The sequence below is a fragment of the Podarcis gaigeae genome (assembly GCF_964106915.1).
Source record: "Podarcis gaigeae genome assembly, chromosome: 11".
Classification (NCBI taxonomy): Eukaryota; Metazoa; Chordata; class Lepidosauria; order Squamata; family Lacertidae; genus Podarcis; species Podarcis gaigeae.
Genome location: NC_139687.1, coordinates 16,370,336 through 16,390,046, shown reverse-complemented (window position 1 = coordinate 16,390,046; position 19,711 = coordinate 16,370,336). Strand labels below are relative to the sequence as shown.

Genomic DNA, 19,711 nt, shown 5'->3' with positions numbered 1-19,711 from the left:
AGCCCAAAACCAGCTTGAGTAAAGAGTCAGGCTCCCTCCCTCCTTTTCTCCTCCGGCATACTTCAGAGGACGACTGTGACTCGGTAAAGTTCCGCTTTTAATATAATCTGAGCTTATTGCTGTGTTCAAAACAGAGGTGCTGGTTCAACACAGACTCTACTTAGCTTAACAAGCCAGCCTGAGAATGGTTTGAGTGCATTAAACCAGGTTTCAGCACTGAGCGCAAACCTAATTCAATAGGTAAAGGGACTCCTGACCATGAGGTCCAGTCGTGACCGACTCTGGGGTTGCGCGCTCATCTCGCTTTATCGGCCGAGCGAGCCGGCGTACAGCTTCCGGGTCATGTGGCCAACCTGACTAAGCCGCTTCTGGTGAACCAGAGCAGTACACGGAAACGCTGTTTACCTTCCCGCCAGAGCGGTACCTATTTATCTACTTGCACTTTGATGTGCTTTCGAACTACTAGGTGGGCAGGAGCAGGGACCGAGCAACGGGAGCTCACCCCGTCACGGGGATTCGAACCGCTGACCTTCTGATCGGCAAGTTCTAGGCTCTGTGGTTTAACCCACAGCACCACCCGCGTCCCTGGAGAAACCATGGTTTGAGTGCATTAAATCAGGTTTCAGCACTGAGCGCAAACCTAATTCAATAGTTGCTCCCAATTTAGTGGTCTTTTCAACCATGGTGTACAGCTTTCCAACATCCATGAAATATACTCAAAAGGTGCAATACCTGTTTTAAGTTAAGAGGTCACCAATTACTGTACGATTTCGTTACTTTTTGGGCCAAAACGTGCTTACAGGCATATTTTATATACTCTGAAATAAGATCTCTTTTTTAAGATATAAAAATACTTTACCTGTATACTGCTACCTGCTGAAAAAAATCGTATTTTTTGTAAATCTTATTTATTGATTTTTCACATAAACATAAAACCCCATAAATTTCTTCACCTGTGGATTTCCCTTCCATGGTTTCCAGTGTTACCCATAAATGCCGCATATATCCCATATACTATTCAATACATCCATTTCAACCTATTTACCTGTGCTGCTTGAAAAAATCATGCCAGCTGCATGGATTTTCACTAGGACCACAGTACATGGGGAAGTGGAGGTGTGATCCTTCATTCTTTCAAAGCAAGGGAAGGGTTAAACCTTCCACCTCTGCTCACTGAAAATTGGGGCGCTCCTAGCCGAGTAATTGAAAAGTCCACACCCAACTGTTAGCCATGCAATGCAAGTTATATCTGTTGTTATCTCAAGGCTGCAATCCTGCCAGAAGAGCTTATTTCTTCTTAGTTTTGTATTCTGAGTGGGAAGCAAGGTTTGGCAAGGAGAATCTCAGGGTTGCATCCCATTTATTTGTGCATTTTGAGGAGTTATACAAGGTGATCCACAGGCATGATAACTTATTCCGCTGGAACCAATGAAGGCATCGCTCAGCCTGCTTCTTGGATGAAAATACAAGAAAATACAAATTTTCTTCACTGTGCCAACACGCTCAAGACAACAGCCGTGAAATGCAGCCACAAAGTTGACAGTGCTGAGATTTTCCTGCCCTGAGTTACTTAATAGCATCCAGTATGTATTCAGAGCATAGCTGACAACTTACAGATTTGAAAATAAGGGGCCAGCAGCCTCGAAAATAAGGGATCAGCAGCCAAAATAAGGGATTTGGGCTTAGCTTATACAGAAATCCGGCACTCATGGAGCCCTCTTCTTTGGCTGCCACTGACTGTGTTTTGCAGGGGGTTGGACTAGATGATCCTAAGGGTCTACAACTCCCACCAAAGAAGAGTGGCAGACAAAACTGATTTGAGATGGCAAAGCTTACAGGCAGAATTAGCAACCAGGAAGAGGACCTCTCTAATAAAGAATGGGGAAAGTTGATAATTTATTTGAAAAGCTATTGTAAAGAGTTACATACATTGGTAGGATTGACAGAAGACTTGTAAAAAATTGAACTATGGATGGACAAATTATTTATAAAAATAGTGTTAGGAAAGGGATGCAGAGGGGGCAATCACTACATTAAGATGCTGCACTGGTTGGAGGGTATGCTAAGCAGCATGTTGGGGCTGCCGTCGTCCTGGCGCAAGGAGTTCCATCGGTCCTTCCCCACCCGAGAGAGAGGGAGGGAGGGAGACTCTCGCCCATGCCGCCCGCGAGCCCAGCATGAGGCGGTTGCGGCGACGTGACACCCTTCTGCGTCCCTCCCCATCCCCTCCTGTTCCTCCTCCCTCAGCACCTTCGGCTTCTCCTGGCAGTGCAGCGGAAGTCTCGCAAGAGGGGGGCTGCCTGTCCGCCCACCGCCACCCGTCTCCTCACAACGCGCCCGAGGGGGAAAAGGGAGAGATGGAGACGCGGTAGCTCGTGCGCGCACTCTCTCTCACTCTCTCGAGGCAGAGGACCCCGAGCCGCTGCTTCCCTCCCGAGCCAGGCGAGAATGAAACCCGGGAAATTAAAGGGACATCCTCAATCCGGGACAGCAGCGGGAAACAGCGCTGGGATAAGGGAGTTTCCCGCCAAATAAGGGACGGTTGACAGCTATGATTTAGAGAGAGAAAAGGGAAAGATACATGCTTACTTTCTGAAGGCAAGACAGGTCCACCAATCATCCGGGATAAGCCAACTGCATAGTCACAGACATCCACATATTCTTGGACTTCGCCAACACTCTCAGCAGAGATCTTCCCCATCTCCAAAGAAACCTGACAGTATTAAGGAAATGTGTTGGTCCTGTTCAATCACTCAATAGGAAATATTCTACTAAACGCTATATAAACCAGAGGCAAGGAACTGCACCAACCAGTGGGCTGGATCCCCATCCTCCCAGTTCCCATGTGTCAAGTCTGACAGGCGGGCAGTCAATCACCGGCTGTCAAAATGGCGCTGGGTGGTCCATTTTGGCCCACGCAGTTTGAGGATGTTTCACCCCTCGCATAGCAAGAATCTGCTGACAATGTTTCAGAAAGGAGGGGGCAGATTTTGCTCATCGCTTCTTCCTCTCCAGCCTGTGGGAGTCTGAGTGTTATCTGTATATAGATAAAGTGACTGCTCAAGCAGCTGTAATACTCATGCAGTCCAGCGTCTCCGATTAGTCTTTAGTTAGTTTATGCAGTAGCTGTAGAGAATAAAAGAAGTTATACCTCAGAGCTGTTGTTTGTGTGGTTCATACTCTGCTGTGCTCCGCTGACTTTTGGAACTGAGTTTGGTGCTCACAGCTCTAAACTGAGAGTCCACAGCACTCAGACCTGCTCCCTACAGTGGAAGGTCTCTGGAACTGCTTTGCCAGATCGCCTGGCCCAGTCTGGGCTGAAGAGGTTGAGCCCAGTCGTTGGCACTGGCTCAAAGGCGAAGCTGACCCAGTTTGCAAGCACTTACGCTCAGTTGCCGATTGTCGGGGTTTGCAACCCCAATGTATTCACACAAGCGAAACTGTATCATTTCTTATTTTACAGATGTGGCTGTATTTTAGACATGGTTCCAAAACCTTCAGCCTGAGTGATTGTCGCAGCAGCAAACCGTACCAGATTTCCCAAAACGTTGATTTTCTTTCTCAGGGCATCACCAATCTGTCTCACAATTTCTCCTCGTTTGGGTGCAGGAACCTAGACAAAGAAGAGGAAAACGGGTTTAAGCCCCGTCTTACGAAACACTGTGGACTTTGTCCCAAACCGTACGTTTAAATAACATGCATCCAGATGAGGAGATCTCTATTAATACCATTCAAAGTATCAAGGTAACTTATCTTATCAGTTAAAAAAATATATTGTGGGTCATTTCTTGGGTGACACAACTTGTCTGAATTCCAGGGAAATCCGATGAAAATTTTATTTGGTATTTCAAAAGCTACAGATTCCTCTGAACACTTCCCATTGTGTGTGTATGTATACATATTTGTGAGAATGCATAAGACAGTTGAAATAAATCTGTCGAGAGATGCAGATGCTTTTCAAAAATGCACGTGTGCCAAAGTGCGTCTTTAGTTCCTCAAAAGTTGTGGCTTCCCTTTCTATGACCCGCATTTTTGAAATCTTGGTGTTGCCGTTTAGTCTTCCAGTACTAATGAAGTCACAGATCTACCACACAAACTGCCACCTGTAAAGCACAACTCTAATAGCGACTGCTTACAGTGGTAGCATAAGGTGTAAAGCATCAGAAAGAGGACTCACACAAATTAAGGCAAACACATTAGAATCTAATGGTGCGGCTTAATAAAAATGAGTTTAATGAGTCTGTGGCTCATCAAAGAATGTGTTTATGCGCATTCAATGCATGCACAACTGTGTGTAAGCGCATCGTGCCGAACCCAGAAGTGTCTTGGAAACATCAGGAAACCAGGCAGAGGACCTTCTTGGTGGTGGCACCTGCCCTGTGGAACCCCCTCCCATCAGATGTCAAGGAAATAAACAACTACCTGACTTTTAGAAGACATCTGAAGGTAGCCCTGTTTAGGGAAGTTTTTAATGTCTGGTGTTTTATTGTGATTTTTAATATGTAAAGGGGCAGAATGGGGGTCATCGTTTGCAGGCTTTTTCAATGGGTTTCAATTACACACAATTTCACCGACCTGCGAGGTGCTTCTGAACATAACCCCCGTATAAACAGGAAGCTGCCTGTATTTCAGAAAAGTATTAAGGAATTCAAACTTACCTCTGCCCATATTTTCCAGGCTTCTTTAGCTTTCTTTAGTGTTTCTTCATAGTCTTCGATACTGGCCTGTAACGATATATTTTTTTAAAATAAACAAGAGTCACAACGTTTGTAATTTTTTGACTCTTGTAGAAAACAGCAATGGAAAAAGAATGTACCCAACCTCAGAGGGAAGAAGGTTAAAATTAAAACAGCCGAGGACAAAGATAAATTTTTGAGTACCTACGGAGAGGACCTTCAGAAAGGGATTGAAAGATCTTCAGGGTCTGGACCAGTGCCGATACCTACACCTACACCTTTGGGGTCTGAAGACCAGGACAAAAAGACACCACCAGGAGAGGAATAACAGATTTGTCCAGGATGTCTCTGCAACTTCTGAGCTGGAACATTAATGGCGCCAATTCCCCGGAAAAAAGGAGAAGAATATTTCACATATTGAAAAAAGAACAATTGGACATTATTTGTTTGCAGGAAACACATGTGACTAGGCTCCACAGAAAAGTGTTAATAAACAAAAGATTAGGCCAAGAATTTATTTCTTCAGACCGAGTTAAGAAAAGAGGAGTGGTGATATATGCAAAAGAGAGCCTGTCACCGAAATTTTTATTTAAAGACGAGCAAGGAAGAATTTTGGCAATTGAGATACAAAATCAAGGAGAAAAGTTTTTGATATTAGGAATTTATGCACCAAATGAGGGGAAATCGGAATTTTATAAGAAGCTGCATGAGATAATGCTGGACTATCTGAACTATGACAACATCATTTTGATGGGAGATATGAATGGGGTGCCATCAACCAACATGGACAAGTCACATAGTCAAAATGTGACAAAAGATGGCAGACTACCTAAAACATTCTTTGAACTGACTGACAATATGGACTTGATTGACATTTGGAGAACAAAAAACCCCCTGGGAAGAGAAGGAACATTCTTTTCTGAAGCCCAACTGACATGGACAAGAATCGACCAAATATGGATAACTAGAGGTCTGGCACCCAAGACAAAAAAAGTGGAAATCTGCCCAAAGACCTGCTCCGACCATAATGCCGTAAAGATGGATATGAGACTAATTCCAACCGGCTCCTTCAGATGGAGGATGAATGACAATTTGTTTAGAGATCAGGAGATTATCAAAAAGGCCCAAAAAAACTTTGAAGGACTACTTTGAGATAAATTTGAACGCTACGGTGGAAAAAAGAACCGTCTGGGACGCAAGTAAAGCGGTTATGAGGGGGTTTCTGATACAACAGAACACCATAAAGAAAAGAGCACAAAATGAGAAAAAAGATAAGATTTTGGAGAAAATTAAAGAATGTGAGAAGAAGCTAAGATCGAAGCCGAAGTCAAAAGAGATTTTGAAAGAAATTAAATTCTATCAAGCACAATACTCCAAATTGATAAATCAGGAGGTGGAGTGGAAAATTAAGTTAATGAAACAAAGATCATTTGATTCGGCAAATAAATGTGGAAAACTGCTAGCATGGCAGTTGAAAAAGAGACAAAAATTAAACACGATCACCAACCTAGAGATTGAAGGAAGAAATGTTCAGAACCCTGTGGAGATAAGGAAGTGCTTCCAGAGATATTTTAAACAATTATACACTCAAGGGCCGCAAAATGAGGCTGAGATCGAACAATTTTTGATAAAAAATGGACTACCAAGATTGTCCTAAGAAAATAGATCAATCCTGAATTGTAAAATATCACGATTAGAGATTGAAGTTGCCATTCAGAATATGCAATTGGGCAGGTCTCCAGGACCAGATGGGCTTATCTCCAAATATTATAAGGTACTGAAAGACTATTTGATACATCCATTAATGGAGGTTTGCAACGAGATTCTGGAGGGGAAGAAGGCACCGGAAACGTGGAAAGAAGCTTTCATCACATTGATACCAAAATCAGAACTGGAAAAGACACAACTTAAGAACTACCGCCCCATTTCCCTTCTAAATGTGGATTACAAAATTTTTGCAGATATTCTAGCAAACAGATTTAAAAAAGTTTTAAGTGAAGTGATTCATAGAGATCAGGCTGGCTTTCTCCCAGGAAGACACTTGTTTGCTAACACAAGGAATATTATTGATATTTTGGAACTTTTGCAAACAAATATCAATACAAGAGCTATGTTAATATTTATAGATGCGGAGAAGGCCTTTGATAATATTTCATGGAAATTTATGAAGAAAAATTTGGAAGGGATGGGAGTGGGACGGGGATTTGAAAATGGGATAGATGCAATCTATTCAGAACAAAAGGCTAAATTAATAGTTAACAATGTGGTGACAGAAGAATTTAAGATTGAAAAAGGAACACGACAAGGTTGCCCTATCTCCCCTCTGCTATTTATTTCAGTCCTGGAGGTGCTCCTGAACATGATTAGAGGGGACCGGTTGGTGGAAGGAATTCAGGTCGGAGCGAAACAGTACAAACTTAAGGCTTTCGCAGATGACCTAGTTTTGACTTTACAGGAGCCAGAATCTAGTACGAAAAGGGCATTACAATTGATTCAAGATTTTGGTCGGGTGGCGGGTTTCAAATTAAACAAACAAAAAACTAAGGTATTGGAAAAAATACTTGACAGTTTCAGAGTCAGAAAGGTTTCAGAAAGAGACAGAGTTAAACGTGGTTAAAAAAGTAAAATACCTAGGGGTGAACATAACAGCAAAAAATTTGAATTTATTTAAGGACAACTATGAAAAGTGTTGGATAGAAATTAAGAGAGACTTAGAAAGTTGGTCAAGACTGAAACTTTCCTTGTTGGGTCGAACTGCTGCTATAAAAATGAACGTATTGCCAAGGATGCTGTTTTTATTTCAAACTTTACAGATTGTGGATAAAATGGAGTGTTTCGGGAGGTGGCAAAAAGACATTTCTAAATTTGTCTGGCAGGGCAAAAAGCCCAGAATTAAGTTTAAAATACTAACTGACGCTAAAGAAAGAGGGGGCTTTGCCCTGCCAGACTTAAAGTTGTACTATGAATCAGCAGCTTTCTGCTGGTTGAAAGATTGGCTGCTTCTTGAAAACACTGATGTTTTAGATTTGGAAGGATTTAATAATGCTTTTGGATGGCATGCATATCTGTGGTATGACAAGGTTAAGATTCACAAGAATTTCAAGAACCATATTGTAAGGAAAGCAGTGTTTAATGTCTGGACAAAATATAAAGACTTATTAGAAAATAAGACCCCAAGGTGGTTATCACCTATGGAAGCTAAAGCTGTGAAAAGACCCAATATGGAGGTCAAATGGCCGAAATATTGGGAAATACTAGAGAGAGATGGAGACAATTGGAGATTGCAGAGTTTGGAGAAACTAAAAGATAAAGTGCGAGACTGGCTACATTATGCTCAGATTAAAGAGGTTTTTAAATTGGATAAAAAGTTAGGATTCCAGGTGGAAAAATCGAAACTGGAAACAGAACTGTTAGAACCTAAGACTAAGTACTCTCAAGAATGTATAACTTGCTGCTGAGGTGGAATATACAGGATGAAACGGTTAAATCAGCTATGATAAAGTGGGCACAGGACATTGGCTATAATATCATGCTGACTGGGAAAAGTTATGGACCACCGGTATGAAGTTTACGGCATGTAATGCCTTAAAAGAAAATGTTATGAAAATGATATATAGGTGGTACATGACCCCAGTCAAGCTAGCAAAAATATACCACTTGTCAGACAATAAGTGTTGGAAATGTAAGGAAACTGAAGGAACGTTCTTTCACCTCTGGTGGACCTGCCCCAAGGTTAAGGCCTTCTGGGAAATGATATATAATGAGCTGAAAAAGGTATTTAAGTATACCTTCCCTAAGAAACCAGAGGCCTTCCTTTTGGGGATTGTTGGCCAGAGGGTGTTAAAGAATGATAGAACACTTTTTATGTATGCAACAGCAGCAGCAAGGATACTCGTCGCTAAATATTGGAAAACCCAAGATTTGCTCACACTGGAAGAATGGCAGATGCAACTGATGGACTACATGGAGTTAGCAGAAATGACTGGCAGAATTCGAGACCTGGGAGAGGAAGCAGTGGAAGAGGACTGGAAGAAATTCAAGGACTATTTACAAAAGCACTATAAACTGTACGAGAGTTAAGAAGGATGAGAGATTTGAAAATAACTGGGCACCATAAAATTTGGTGAAAAGATTGCGAGAATGAGTGAATTTTATGAGAAAAATAGATTTTGAATAAATATTATGGTAAGATTAGAGATTTAAGATTTAGATAAAATTATTCAAAGTTAGGGATAAAACATTGGAAAAGTGTACAATAAGAATGGAAATAAGGTGATAATTTGCTGGTTGAGGTTCTATAAATTTGGAAAGTAGGAGTGAAAGACGTGAGGGGGTCCAATAATGAAGAGAAAGAACATTGTTTGTATTCTGTTATGTTGTTTTTTCTGTCTTTTTTCTTTTTTTCTTTCTTTCTATTGTAATAAAAAATCCTCAATAAAAATTTTTATTAAAAAAAAGAATGTACCCAACCAGCAAATTTTAGTTTTATGGAAGAAGGTGGTGCTATTTGGACATAAAAAGCTTCAGAGCCTTTGGAAATAGTTTGCCTGAAGTGGTAAAATAAAAGAGGAAATATACCACGAACCCATTTCTGTGGCGCAACCACCATTTCAACACATGTGATTTAATTCCAGCAGAGGAAGGCAGCGTACAACCATAAAATTTCCATCTTCCACTGCTCTCAGCTACTTTTCCACATCCCCTCCCCAATTAGCTCTACTGACATTCCAAACCTTGCCTTTGGCTATTCGAAGAGTATTGCAAAAATTTCCAGTGTAGCATTTATCTATAGACTCAATCAAAGAAAGAAAGAAAGAACCTTACCTGACGAACTCTGGCAATTGGCTGATTGTTTGCAGGGCAATATGTTGTCACAACCTAAAGAGAGAAAGATGTGCCCTTTAGTCACCAAGAACATAGCTTCTTCTCTAGCCTTAAGGATTAAGGTTCAAGAGTCACTTCTACATCAGGAAAGGACATAGTATGGATGGTCCTATATCTCAATCTAAATACACTCACCCTGATCTGCAGCGGAACGAGAACCACAATCTGCACACCAAAGTAGGCTTTGGGCACATGCATGAGCACATTGGGCAGTACCGTCGTGGGGAAAACCCATAAGATGATACACAGATCCTGAGTTTGGATTCCTATGAAGCGGCCTTGCTCTGGCGAGAGATGGGACCATCAAACAAAACATGCAACCTTCGGCTGGATTGAGGCAATTATATTTCTTCTCCCGAGTGCATTTAAGGCCGAATGCAATGAAATTCACTTCTAAGTAGATTATTAAGACTATGCATAGGGCTGTTCTGTCCACCGCATACAGCAGCCTCGCCTTGGCCCAATATACATGGAGCGTCTCCATCCCCATCATTCAGCCCAGACACTGAGGTCCAGCTCTGAGGGTCTTCTGGCGGTTCCCTCACTACGAGAAGTGAGGTTACAGGGAACCAGGCAGAGGGCCTTCTCGGTAGTGGCACCCGCCCTGTGGAACGCCCTCCTTTTGGATTTCAAGAATTACACAACTTTTTAAAGACATCTGAAGGCAGCCCTGTTTAGGGAAGTTTTTAATGTTTGATATTTTATTGTATTTTTAATATTCTGTTGGGAGCTGCCCACCCAGTCAGATGGACAGGGTATAAATAAATTACTATTATTATTATTATGCAGATGTGCACAAGAGTTAGCAGCCAATTATGGATTTTTTCTTGCTTGGTGATCCAGAAGCAGTTCCTACTCTGCCCAAGAGACCAGGCAAGAACCCTAAGTAGCATGTTTCCGTATTCTTATGGTTTGATATTCTGGATATTATACTCTCTTGATATTATTAAGGAGCGGGCTATACATATGCATGATAAATAACTAAGGAAGGCCTACTGGGTCTGGAATCGCTCCCTCTCGACCAACATCCACCGACAGTGGCCAGGCTAGATGTCTTTGGGAGCCCTCCAAGTAGGGTACCCAAACATCTCCAGAAAGAGAAGGTCCAAAGGTAGGAGCATAGCCAAAGGACAAACATTTTCTCAGCCCAACAATATGAATGATTAACGTGTCCCTTTCTCCTGCCGATTCCGGCCAGGAAACGGACTGTGGCAACTGGTAAAGGGCAACATTTTTGTTAAAAGATAGACAAAATCAAGTGTGTTTCAAAACCACTGAAAGGTTACACATTAAAAGGCAGGCTCCTTTTCCACAGAATATGTACGGGCACAAATCTCACATCATAAGCCTAAGGACATTCCAACTTCCAAAAGGAACCTGGCTGTAGCCAGATTTGGCCATCGCAGAACTTCAAAAATTGCAATCTACCGGGAAATGCAATTGTGGCACCATTGTGCTGTCTCGGGATGATGTCTGTTTCAAATAAAAATCGCACTGCAGGGGCATGTTAGACATGCCCCAGCGTGGGCTAACTTGCTACCAACGCTCCCATGTTAATTAACTACAATAAATCACTGTATTTCGCTTCCAGCTAATCTTCACTGTCTTTTCAGCCTTCGTCTAAAGCGGGGTTTCCCAAAGTCAGCTGCTTTTTGAGGACTACAACTCCCATCATGTCAATCTAGTAGGACCAAAGGTTAGGGATGATGGGAATTGTAGTATAGAGAGAGAGAGAGAGAGAGAGAGAGAGAGAGAGAGAGAGCGCTGCAAACAGATCAAGACATTGGTAGGATTATCGTAAAAACCTGCAGTTTTGAAAACATATATAAGATAGATATGAGAAGAGAGGATTAAAAGAATAAGACAATCCGGAGCATGCAGGAAAGGATGAAAATAAACCCAAGGGACTGCAGAAAGAGGGGGAAGGGAGTCGAAAGTAAAAATGTTACAATTATAGCTAAATAATTGTTGCAATGTATATAAATGAAAATTATTTTTAAAAGTTTAAATAATAACAAGCTGCAAACAGATCAAGACGTTGGCAGGGTCATCATAAAAACCTGCAGTTTTGAAAACATATACTGTATTAATGAGAAGAGAGGATTTTTTTAATTCGTGATTTTCAATTTTATACATTTCAAAAAATTTACAATCATTTTAGCATGAACATGTTACAATGATGTGAGAATGTTACAATGATGGCTAAAACATTGTTGCAATCAGGGCCGGATTTAGGTTTGATGAGACCCCAAACTACTGAAGGTAATGGAGCCCTTTATATGTCCAGCTGTTTTTTGTGTTGAATATATGCTATATGGTAATTTATGGACCTGATAGGTATCTAAAGCCACTTGCACATAACAAAATATGTATTTTATCAAAGTAATTGTTGAACCGAATTACAACTAAGAAGAAGTATATTAATATTTTTTTCCTTTAAATTTTTTGGGGGGCTCCCAAGAGAGTGGGACCTTAAGTTATAGCTTGTTTAGCTTATACGTAAAATCCGGCACTGGTGGTTGCAATGTATATAAATGAAAAGAATAACAGGAATAAAGCTGTTTCGGGAAACCCTGCTAAAGTCAGAGCACATGGAGAACTGCAAATCCGCATTGGACTCCAAATTTGGCTGCGGTGACTTTCAGGCTTGCTCCCGCCCGTGGCTGCCTACCTCTCCTCGGCCTCCCCAGGAGCCATTGTAGACGCCCTCGTTCTCCTCGCGAAGCCCCAGCTCCTGGAGCCACGAGTAGCGGCCTTGGCTGATCAGCAGCGTCGACATGGAGGCGCTGGAAGCGGCGGAGGCCGAGCGGACACGTCGCGACAGAGCGCAGAGGCGGAGCGTCGTCCGCAGCATCGCGCCGCCCAGAGCTATCTGCGCGCCTGCCAGGAGGCTGCGGAGGGGGAGAGGATCCGCCACGCCCCCAAAAACACATTCCGACGGCGGCGATTGGCCCGTAGGGTACCCCGCCCACAGACCAGGCGGAGCCGCGTCCAATCGGCGGCGGGGCCAGCAACAGGAGCTTTCCTCGTCCCCGCAGGTGACACTAGGGAAGGCGACGCCCTTCTCGCCGGGCGTTGCCACGCGTCCGGGATATCCCGGACACGGCACCGCTGTCTCTAGTAGCAGGGGTCCGGGGAAATCCGGGCGCGCGGCAAGCCGGTTTCTCAGGGAAAGAACTCCAAAGATAGGCTTGCCACGAGTCGGGAAAATCCCTGTTTTCTGAGGGTCGGGGGGGGGGATTTGGGCCGGGAAAGCAGGAGGTATGGCAAAGATCACTCTTTTGGAGAGAAGTTTCTCTCTCCAAAAAAAGCCCAACCATCTGGGATTGTTCCCCAAAAGAAACAATCAACCATTTTGGTGGGTTTTCTATTTAAAAAACGCTCAACAATTTTGTGGTCTTCCTAAAAAAAACACAAAAACAAACCTCAAACAGATTTGATTCAGGAATTTTACAAAATACGGAAAGCCTGTTGTTGTTTTTTTTTGCCCAAAAAAACTCATGAGATGGAATCATTTGCCTATTTCCAATCCACAGCTGTCATTTTCATGCAATTTATCCAGTTCTGTTCCCTGGTTGCATTACTTAGGGTTGACATAGATATATCCGGAAATTCCGGGCATAGGCGGTATTCTGCCATCACAAACAGCATCTGGGCGGAAATCGCTTAAATGTCCAGGAAAATCCAGATATATGGCAAAACTCTTTTTTTCTATTTTTATTTTGCAAATAAAAGTTCAACAGCTATGCCAAAAAAATAGTTTATCTGTCTGGATATTCACTGTTTGAAATATGGCAAGCGAAATATGGCCCATGGAGACTCCGGGCTAAGTCAGTTGCAGGGATCTAGGCCCACTTACTGAGCGCATGTCTGCAGCCTTGCTCTGTGTGGTTTAGTTGCTGCTGCTTCTTGGCACAGACCGACATGTAATGCTTTCTGTGCATAGAGTAGTAGAGTTGGGACCCCGAGGGTCATCTAGTCCAACCCCCCTGCAATGCACGACTCTCAACTAAAGCATCTCTGACAGGTGGCTGCCCAACCCATGGGCATAGCCAATCCTCAAAAATTATTGAAAAGCATTAAAAATACTCCGTTAACTGAGGTTCTGCACCCCGCTAACAAAAGCCTGCCCCCCATAATGTCCTCTTTGGGGGGATTTTTACCTTTGATCTCCAAAGAAAACAAGTTTAAATAATGCAAAGATTTTAAATCCATTACATTCAGATATTCATTCTGCACTGTATCTCTTGAACTTCGTTCTAGTGACCCTTAGACCAAGTCTTATTCCTAAAAGGTTAATTTAGTTCCTAACATCAAGTAGGCTCCAGCTGGCTGTAAGTTGTGCAGTTTCTGATGCAGTCGGAACTTCAGCTGCCCCAGAAGTAGATCAAGCAAGAACATATACTTAAAGAGCAGCTTCCGATTTCACTTAATTAAAAGGTTTTTTTGTGGCCATAACTGCCATGGTATACCATTCATTGTCACAATGAGCCCCTAGAAAGGCGAGCAGCCCAGGCACAAGCCTTTGAAATTGACAAGAAGCCTCACAGAGATTATGAACTCGGGTGACCCTACTTCAGAGAGATTTTGTTCACAAGTTCTGACTCTGACATCTGGCAAAGAGACAATAAAGTCTGAGAGGTGCCCTGAGAGGTATCTGGTTTTTCAGCTAGAAAGAGGCCGCTTTCCCCTTTGCTCAGTGCTACATACTTTGGTCCTGATCCTGGCTTGTACTGCAGGTGAAATAGGGGGGGAAATCACAGAAATGGTTGCACATTCATTTGGTAAATGTGGTCTATCTATGTTCTGAAGCTCATAGACATGTATATTTTTAAGGCTGTTTATGGACTGGGATTTAAATCACTGCATAGGCAAATCATTCAACAAATAGAACTGATCAGTAATTTTTCTACACCATGTCACTGTGCGGCAAGAAATCCTGCTGAAGTAAGCTTCTAGCTATAACATGAGGGAAAAGACAGCTATAAATGAGAAAATGAAAAGTACCTGGATGATTTCCATAAGCATGCACAAGCTTTCTTCTGTCTAGGCCTTGAGCTGTGATAGTCAGATGCCAAAACTGTATCAAGTCCTTACATTTTTCCAATTGGGAAAAGAGAACAAGCCTCAATGCTCCAGCAAAACTGCAATATTAGACAAGCCTTGTCTCTCCGAATCCACTGTTTTAGGCAATACGGTTAAAACAACAGTTGTTTTAAATTGCTTTCTTTTGACCCTGTTAACAGAGAAATCCGAGGGCTCCCCCAAGCACTCAAAAAATCTGTCCAAACATTCAGTCGTTTGAAAACCAGGAAGTTAAATAAAAAAGATTAACACTGTTGTGTATTGAGTCAAAGGATTTTATATCTGTATTATTATTGTCTGTATTTGCATTAGGGTAAAGTAACTGCCTTTTGGTTCCAGAGGGTACAGCTACTATTGGTTCATTTAAGCTGCTGTATTTGGATCCTCTGTCTTATTGGTTTCCTCCAAAAGGCAGGACTGTGATTGCCTGAGATTGTTCCCTCCAAAATGTATCCTTTCTAGCTTGTTCCCTGTCCCTATAAATGTAGCTCTCCCCTCCTCAAGTCTCAGTCTTGTTGCTTTAATAAAGAAGTGTTACTAGAGAACTGTCTCCAGCATATTATGTCAAGAGAGCTGAAATCACAAACCCCACGTCACAACAAACACCAGGGAGTACCTTTCATGCTGTTAATGGGTATATTTTGCAAAATCGCAAAGAACCTTTTTATCTAAAGCAAGTTTCCTTGGATCTGCTGAAAACCTTGTCAGCACTTCCTTCTCAAATTCCTCCTTTTTCCCCAATGCAGGTTTTCTGGGCACACTCAGTAAGCATAGCACATTTCAATTTCAAATATTCTGATTATTATTAGTAGTAGTATTATTATTAATTCGAATTTATATTCTGCCTGGAGGTCTCAGGGCTGCTAACAGAAAAGATTAACATAAAAACCACAATATATATAATTAAAATAAAAACAACAACCCAATAACACCTCCCCCAAAAGAGTTTACTTTAAGTTTTACTTTTTTACTTTTACTTTTAGTTGAGTATTTTTTAATTTACTTGACTGGAAGGGCAACTGCCCCCTGCTACCCCTACCCCCTGGGCTGCAGATCCCAGACCCTCCAAGTGCCCCTATTTTCCAGAGACAGCCCTGGATTTAGAGAAACCACCCCAGTTTCTGATGGATCCTGGGATGTCCCACATTTCCTTAGGACCATGGGCGGAGCCAGGATTTTTGTTAGGGGTGGCTGGCTTTTGTTGGGGAGGGGCAGAACCTCAGATTTCTATTGATTTGTATTAATTTAGGGGACACCCATGCTTAGGATGTCCCTATTTTCATCTGGGAAATGTTGCAGGCTATGGAGTTATGCAACCGCCAAGCCAAGGAGATGAGTAACTGGACAACCTTTGGAAGACATCTGAAGCCAGCTTAGGATAGAGAAGTTTACTGTTTAAAACTTTATCATGTTTTTATATATGTTGGAAGCTGCCCAGTGTGGCTTGGGCAACCCAGTCAGATGTGCAGAATATAATAATAATAATAATAATAATAATAATAATAATAATAATAATAATACTGTAGAAAGGTAAAGGTACAGATACCCCTGCCCGTACGGGCCAGTCATGTCTGACTGTAGGGTTGCATGCTCATCTCGCTCTAGAGGCCGTGAGCCGGCGCCGTCCAAAGACACTTCTGGGTCATGTGGCCAGCGTGACGAAGCTGCAGCTGGCGAGCCAGCACCAGCGCAGCACACGGAAACGCCGTTTACCTTCCCGCTATAAAGCGGTCCCTATTTATCTACTTGCATCCGGGGGTGCTTTCGAACTGCTAGGTGGGCAGGATCTGGGACCGAACGATGGGAGCTCACCCCACCGCGGGGATTCGAACCGCCGACCATGCGATCGGCAAGTCCTAGGCGCTGAGGTTTTACCCACAGCACCACGCGCGTCCCTAATAATAGAAAAGGATGACCCTATTTTTATCAGAAAAATGTTGGAGGCTATGGAATTTGTGACTCCTGAGCCAAGGAAATGAGTAACTAGACAACCTTTGAAAGACATCTGAAGGCAGCCTTGGCTGGGGAAGTTTTTAAAGGTTTAATGTTTTATTATGTTTTTATATGTGTTGGAAGCTGCCCAGTGGCTGGGGCAACCCATTCAGATGTGCGGAGAATAATAATAATAGAATAGGACATCTCTATTTTCATCGGATTATTTCTTATGTTTTATATATGTTAGAAGCTGCCCAGTGGCTGCGGCAACCCAGCCAGATATGCGAAATATTATTATTATTATGTGGACAGGCTGCTTGGACGAGTGAAACCAACCACCTGTCTCCTGGATCCTTGCCCATCCTGGCTTATAAAAGCTAGCCGGGAAGGACTGGGCGATGGGCTTCGTGGGGTGGTGAATGCTTCCCTTCGTGAGGGAGCCTTCCCAGACCCACTGAAAGAGGCGGTTATTAAACCGCTTCTTAAAAAACCATCTTTAGATGCGGCCACAATGGCCAACTATCGCCCAGTCTCAAATCTTCCATTCTTGGGCAAGGTGATTGAGCGAGTGGTTGCTGAACAACTCCAGGCACGCCTGGAAGAAGCGGACCATTTGGATCCCTTCCAGTCGGGATTCAGGCCTCATCATGGGACTGAAACTGCCTTGGTCGCACTGGTTGATGATCTCCGGCGGGCTAGGGACAAAGGTGAGAGCTAGTTCTGCTGGATCTCTCAGTGGCGTTTGATACCATCGACCATAACATCCTTCTGGACCGTCTGGAGGGGCTGGGAGCTGGGGGCACTGTCCTACAGTGGTTCCGCTCCTTCCTCCTGGGCCGTGTTCAGAAAGTGGTGGGGGGGATGAGTGTTCAGACCCCTGGGCTCTCACTTGTGGGGTGCCTCAGTGTTCTGTCCTCTCCCCCATGCTTTTCAACATTTACATGCAGCCGCTGGGAGAGATCATCAGGAGGTTTGGGCTGGGTGTTCATCAGTATGCAGATGATACCCAGCTCTACCTCTCTTTTAAATCAGAACCAGTGAGGGCAGTGAAGGTCCTGTGTGTGTGTCTGGAGGCGGTTGGAGGATGGATGGCGGCTAACAGATTGAGGTTGAATCCTGAGAAGACAGAAGTACTGTTTCTGGGGGACAGGAGGTGGGCAGGTGTGGAGGATTCCCTGGTCCTGAATGGGGTAAATGTGCCCCTGAAGGACCAGGTGTGCAGCCTGGGAGTCATTTTGGGCTCACAGCTGTCCATGGAGGCACAGGTCAAATCTGTGTCCAGGGCAGCTGTTTACCAGCTCCATCTGGTATGTAGGCTGAGACCCTATCTGCCTGCGGACTGTCTCGCCAGAGTGGTGCATGCTCTGGTTATCTCCCGCTTGGACTACTGCAATGCACTCTACGTGGGGCTACCTTTGAAGGTGACTCGGAAACTACAACTAATCCAGAATGCGGCAGCTAGACTGGTGACTGGGAGCAGCCGCCGAGACCATATAACACCGGTCTTGAAAGACCTACATTGGCTCCCAGTATGTTTCCGAGCACAATTCAAAGTGTTGGTGCTGACCTTTAAAGCCCTAAACGGCCTCGGTCCAGTATACCTGAAGGAGCGTCTCCACCCCCATCATTCTGCCCGGACGCTGAGGTCCAGCGCCGAGGGCCTTCTGGCGGTTCCCTCATTGCGAGAAGCAAAGCTACAGGGAACCAGGCAGAGGGCCTTCTCGGTAGTGGCGCCCACCCTGTGGAACGCCCTTCCAGCAGATGTCAAAGCGATAAACAACTACCTGACATTCAGAAGACATCTTAAGGCAGCCCTGTTCAGGGAAGTTTTTAACATGTGATATTTTACTGTATTTTTGGTTTTTATGGAAGCCGCCCAGAGTGGCTGGGGAGGCCCAGCCAGATGGGCGGGGGTATAAATTATTATTATTATTATTATTATTATTATTATTGAATAGGACGTCCCTATTTGCATCGGAGAAATGTTGGAGGCTATGGTATTTTGTGACCCCCGAGCCAAGGAAATAACTAACTATATGACCTTTAGAAGATATTTGACGGCAGCCTTGGATAAGGAAGCATTTAAAGGTTTGATGTTTTATTATGTTTTTATATATGTTGGAAGCTGCCCAGAATGGCTGGGGGCAACACAGTCACGTGTATAATAATCATAGGCGCCGACTCCATGGGGCCTGAGGGGGCCCGAGCCCCCTCAAAAATTCGTTTGGGGGGGCTCTGCCCCCCCCAATAATTTAAGAGCGCAGGGGCAAAAATAGGCAAAAATCAGGCAAAAATAAGATCGGGCGGTCGGGCGGAGGGAAGGCGGAAGCTGCTGCTTTCCTGCATTCTGCCTCAGGGTCTTACTGCCCACCGGCTTCTGTTGCTGCGTTTGCTCAAACCCAACAAAGAGCAGGGAATCCCCTGCCCTCCTGGCAAGCAGAGGGTTAAGGAAAGGATCAAGTCCTTCCTTCTAATTCTTTCCTAGTCACACTGCGTGCAGGTTCCAGCCCACCACCTCCTCCTCTCCGTGCTCTAGGGATGCAGGTGGGAGAGAGAGAGAGAGGGCTGGCTTGGGGGGGGGGACTTTTGCCTTCCTTTCCTCCCCCCACCCCGTTAAACTCCTCCCCTGCATTCTTAGCCAGCTGCTTCTCCGCACATCCCTCTTGTGCTTCTTGTCCCTTCTGTGTTTTTCCTTCCCTCCCCATTTAAAACATGGTGACAAAGCATGGATCCACATGGATCCTCAGGATTTTTGCATTGGGTCACCCCAAATTCACCATCAGATCACATAGCATGTCCATGGCTACATCTTGCACCAAAAAAATCACGCACCCACTGTTGCCTAGGGTCACAGTGGTGCAAAAACGTGGTTACAAAGCACGGATCCACATGGATCCTCAGGATCTTTGCATTGGGTCACCCCAAATTCACCATCAGATCACATAGCATGTCCATGGCTACATCTTGCACCAAAAAAATCACGCACCCACTGTTGCCTAGGGTCACAGTGGTGCAAAAACGTGGTTACAAAGCACGGATCCACATGGATCCTCAGGATTTTTGCATTGGGCTACTCCAAACTCACTGTCAGATATTAAAAATCTTTATAAAATAGGGAATTAAATACATAC

The 19,711-nt window shown here is 43.8% G+C and overlaps 1 protein-coding gene across 1 annotated transcript in view; it reads right to left on the bottom strand.

Annotated features, from left to right (window-relative positions):
* ALDH7A1 (aldehyde dehydrogenase 7 family member A1) overlaps positions 1 to 12,482 on the bottom strand; it is a 31,617-nt gene extending 19,135 nt beyond the window's left edge. The window contains exons 1-5 of the mRNA XM_083702387.1: positions 12,232 to 12,482; positions 9,501 to 9,554; positions 4,659 to 4,724; positions 3,533 to 3,613; positions 2,590 to 2,713 (exon numbers count right to left, since the gene is read on the bottom strand). Of these exons, the coding sequence (XP_083558513.1) occupies positions 2,590 to 2,713; positions 3,533 to 3,613; positions 4,659 to 4,724; positions 9,501 to 9,554; positions 12,232 to 12,414 (508 nt within the window). The 5' untranslated portion in view covers positions 12,415 to 12,482. The remainder of the gene's footprint in view (positions 1 to 2,589; positions 2,714 to 3,532; positions 3,614 to 4,658; positions 4,725 to 9,500; positions 9,555 to 12,231) is intronic.
* Between the last annotated feature and the right edge of the window lie 7,229 nt (positions 12,483 to 19,711).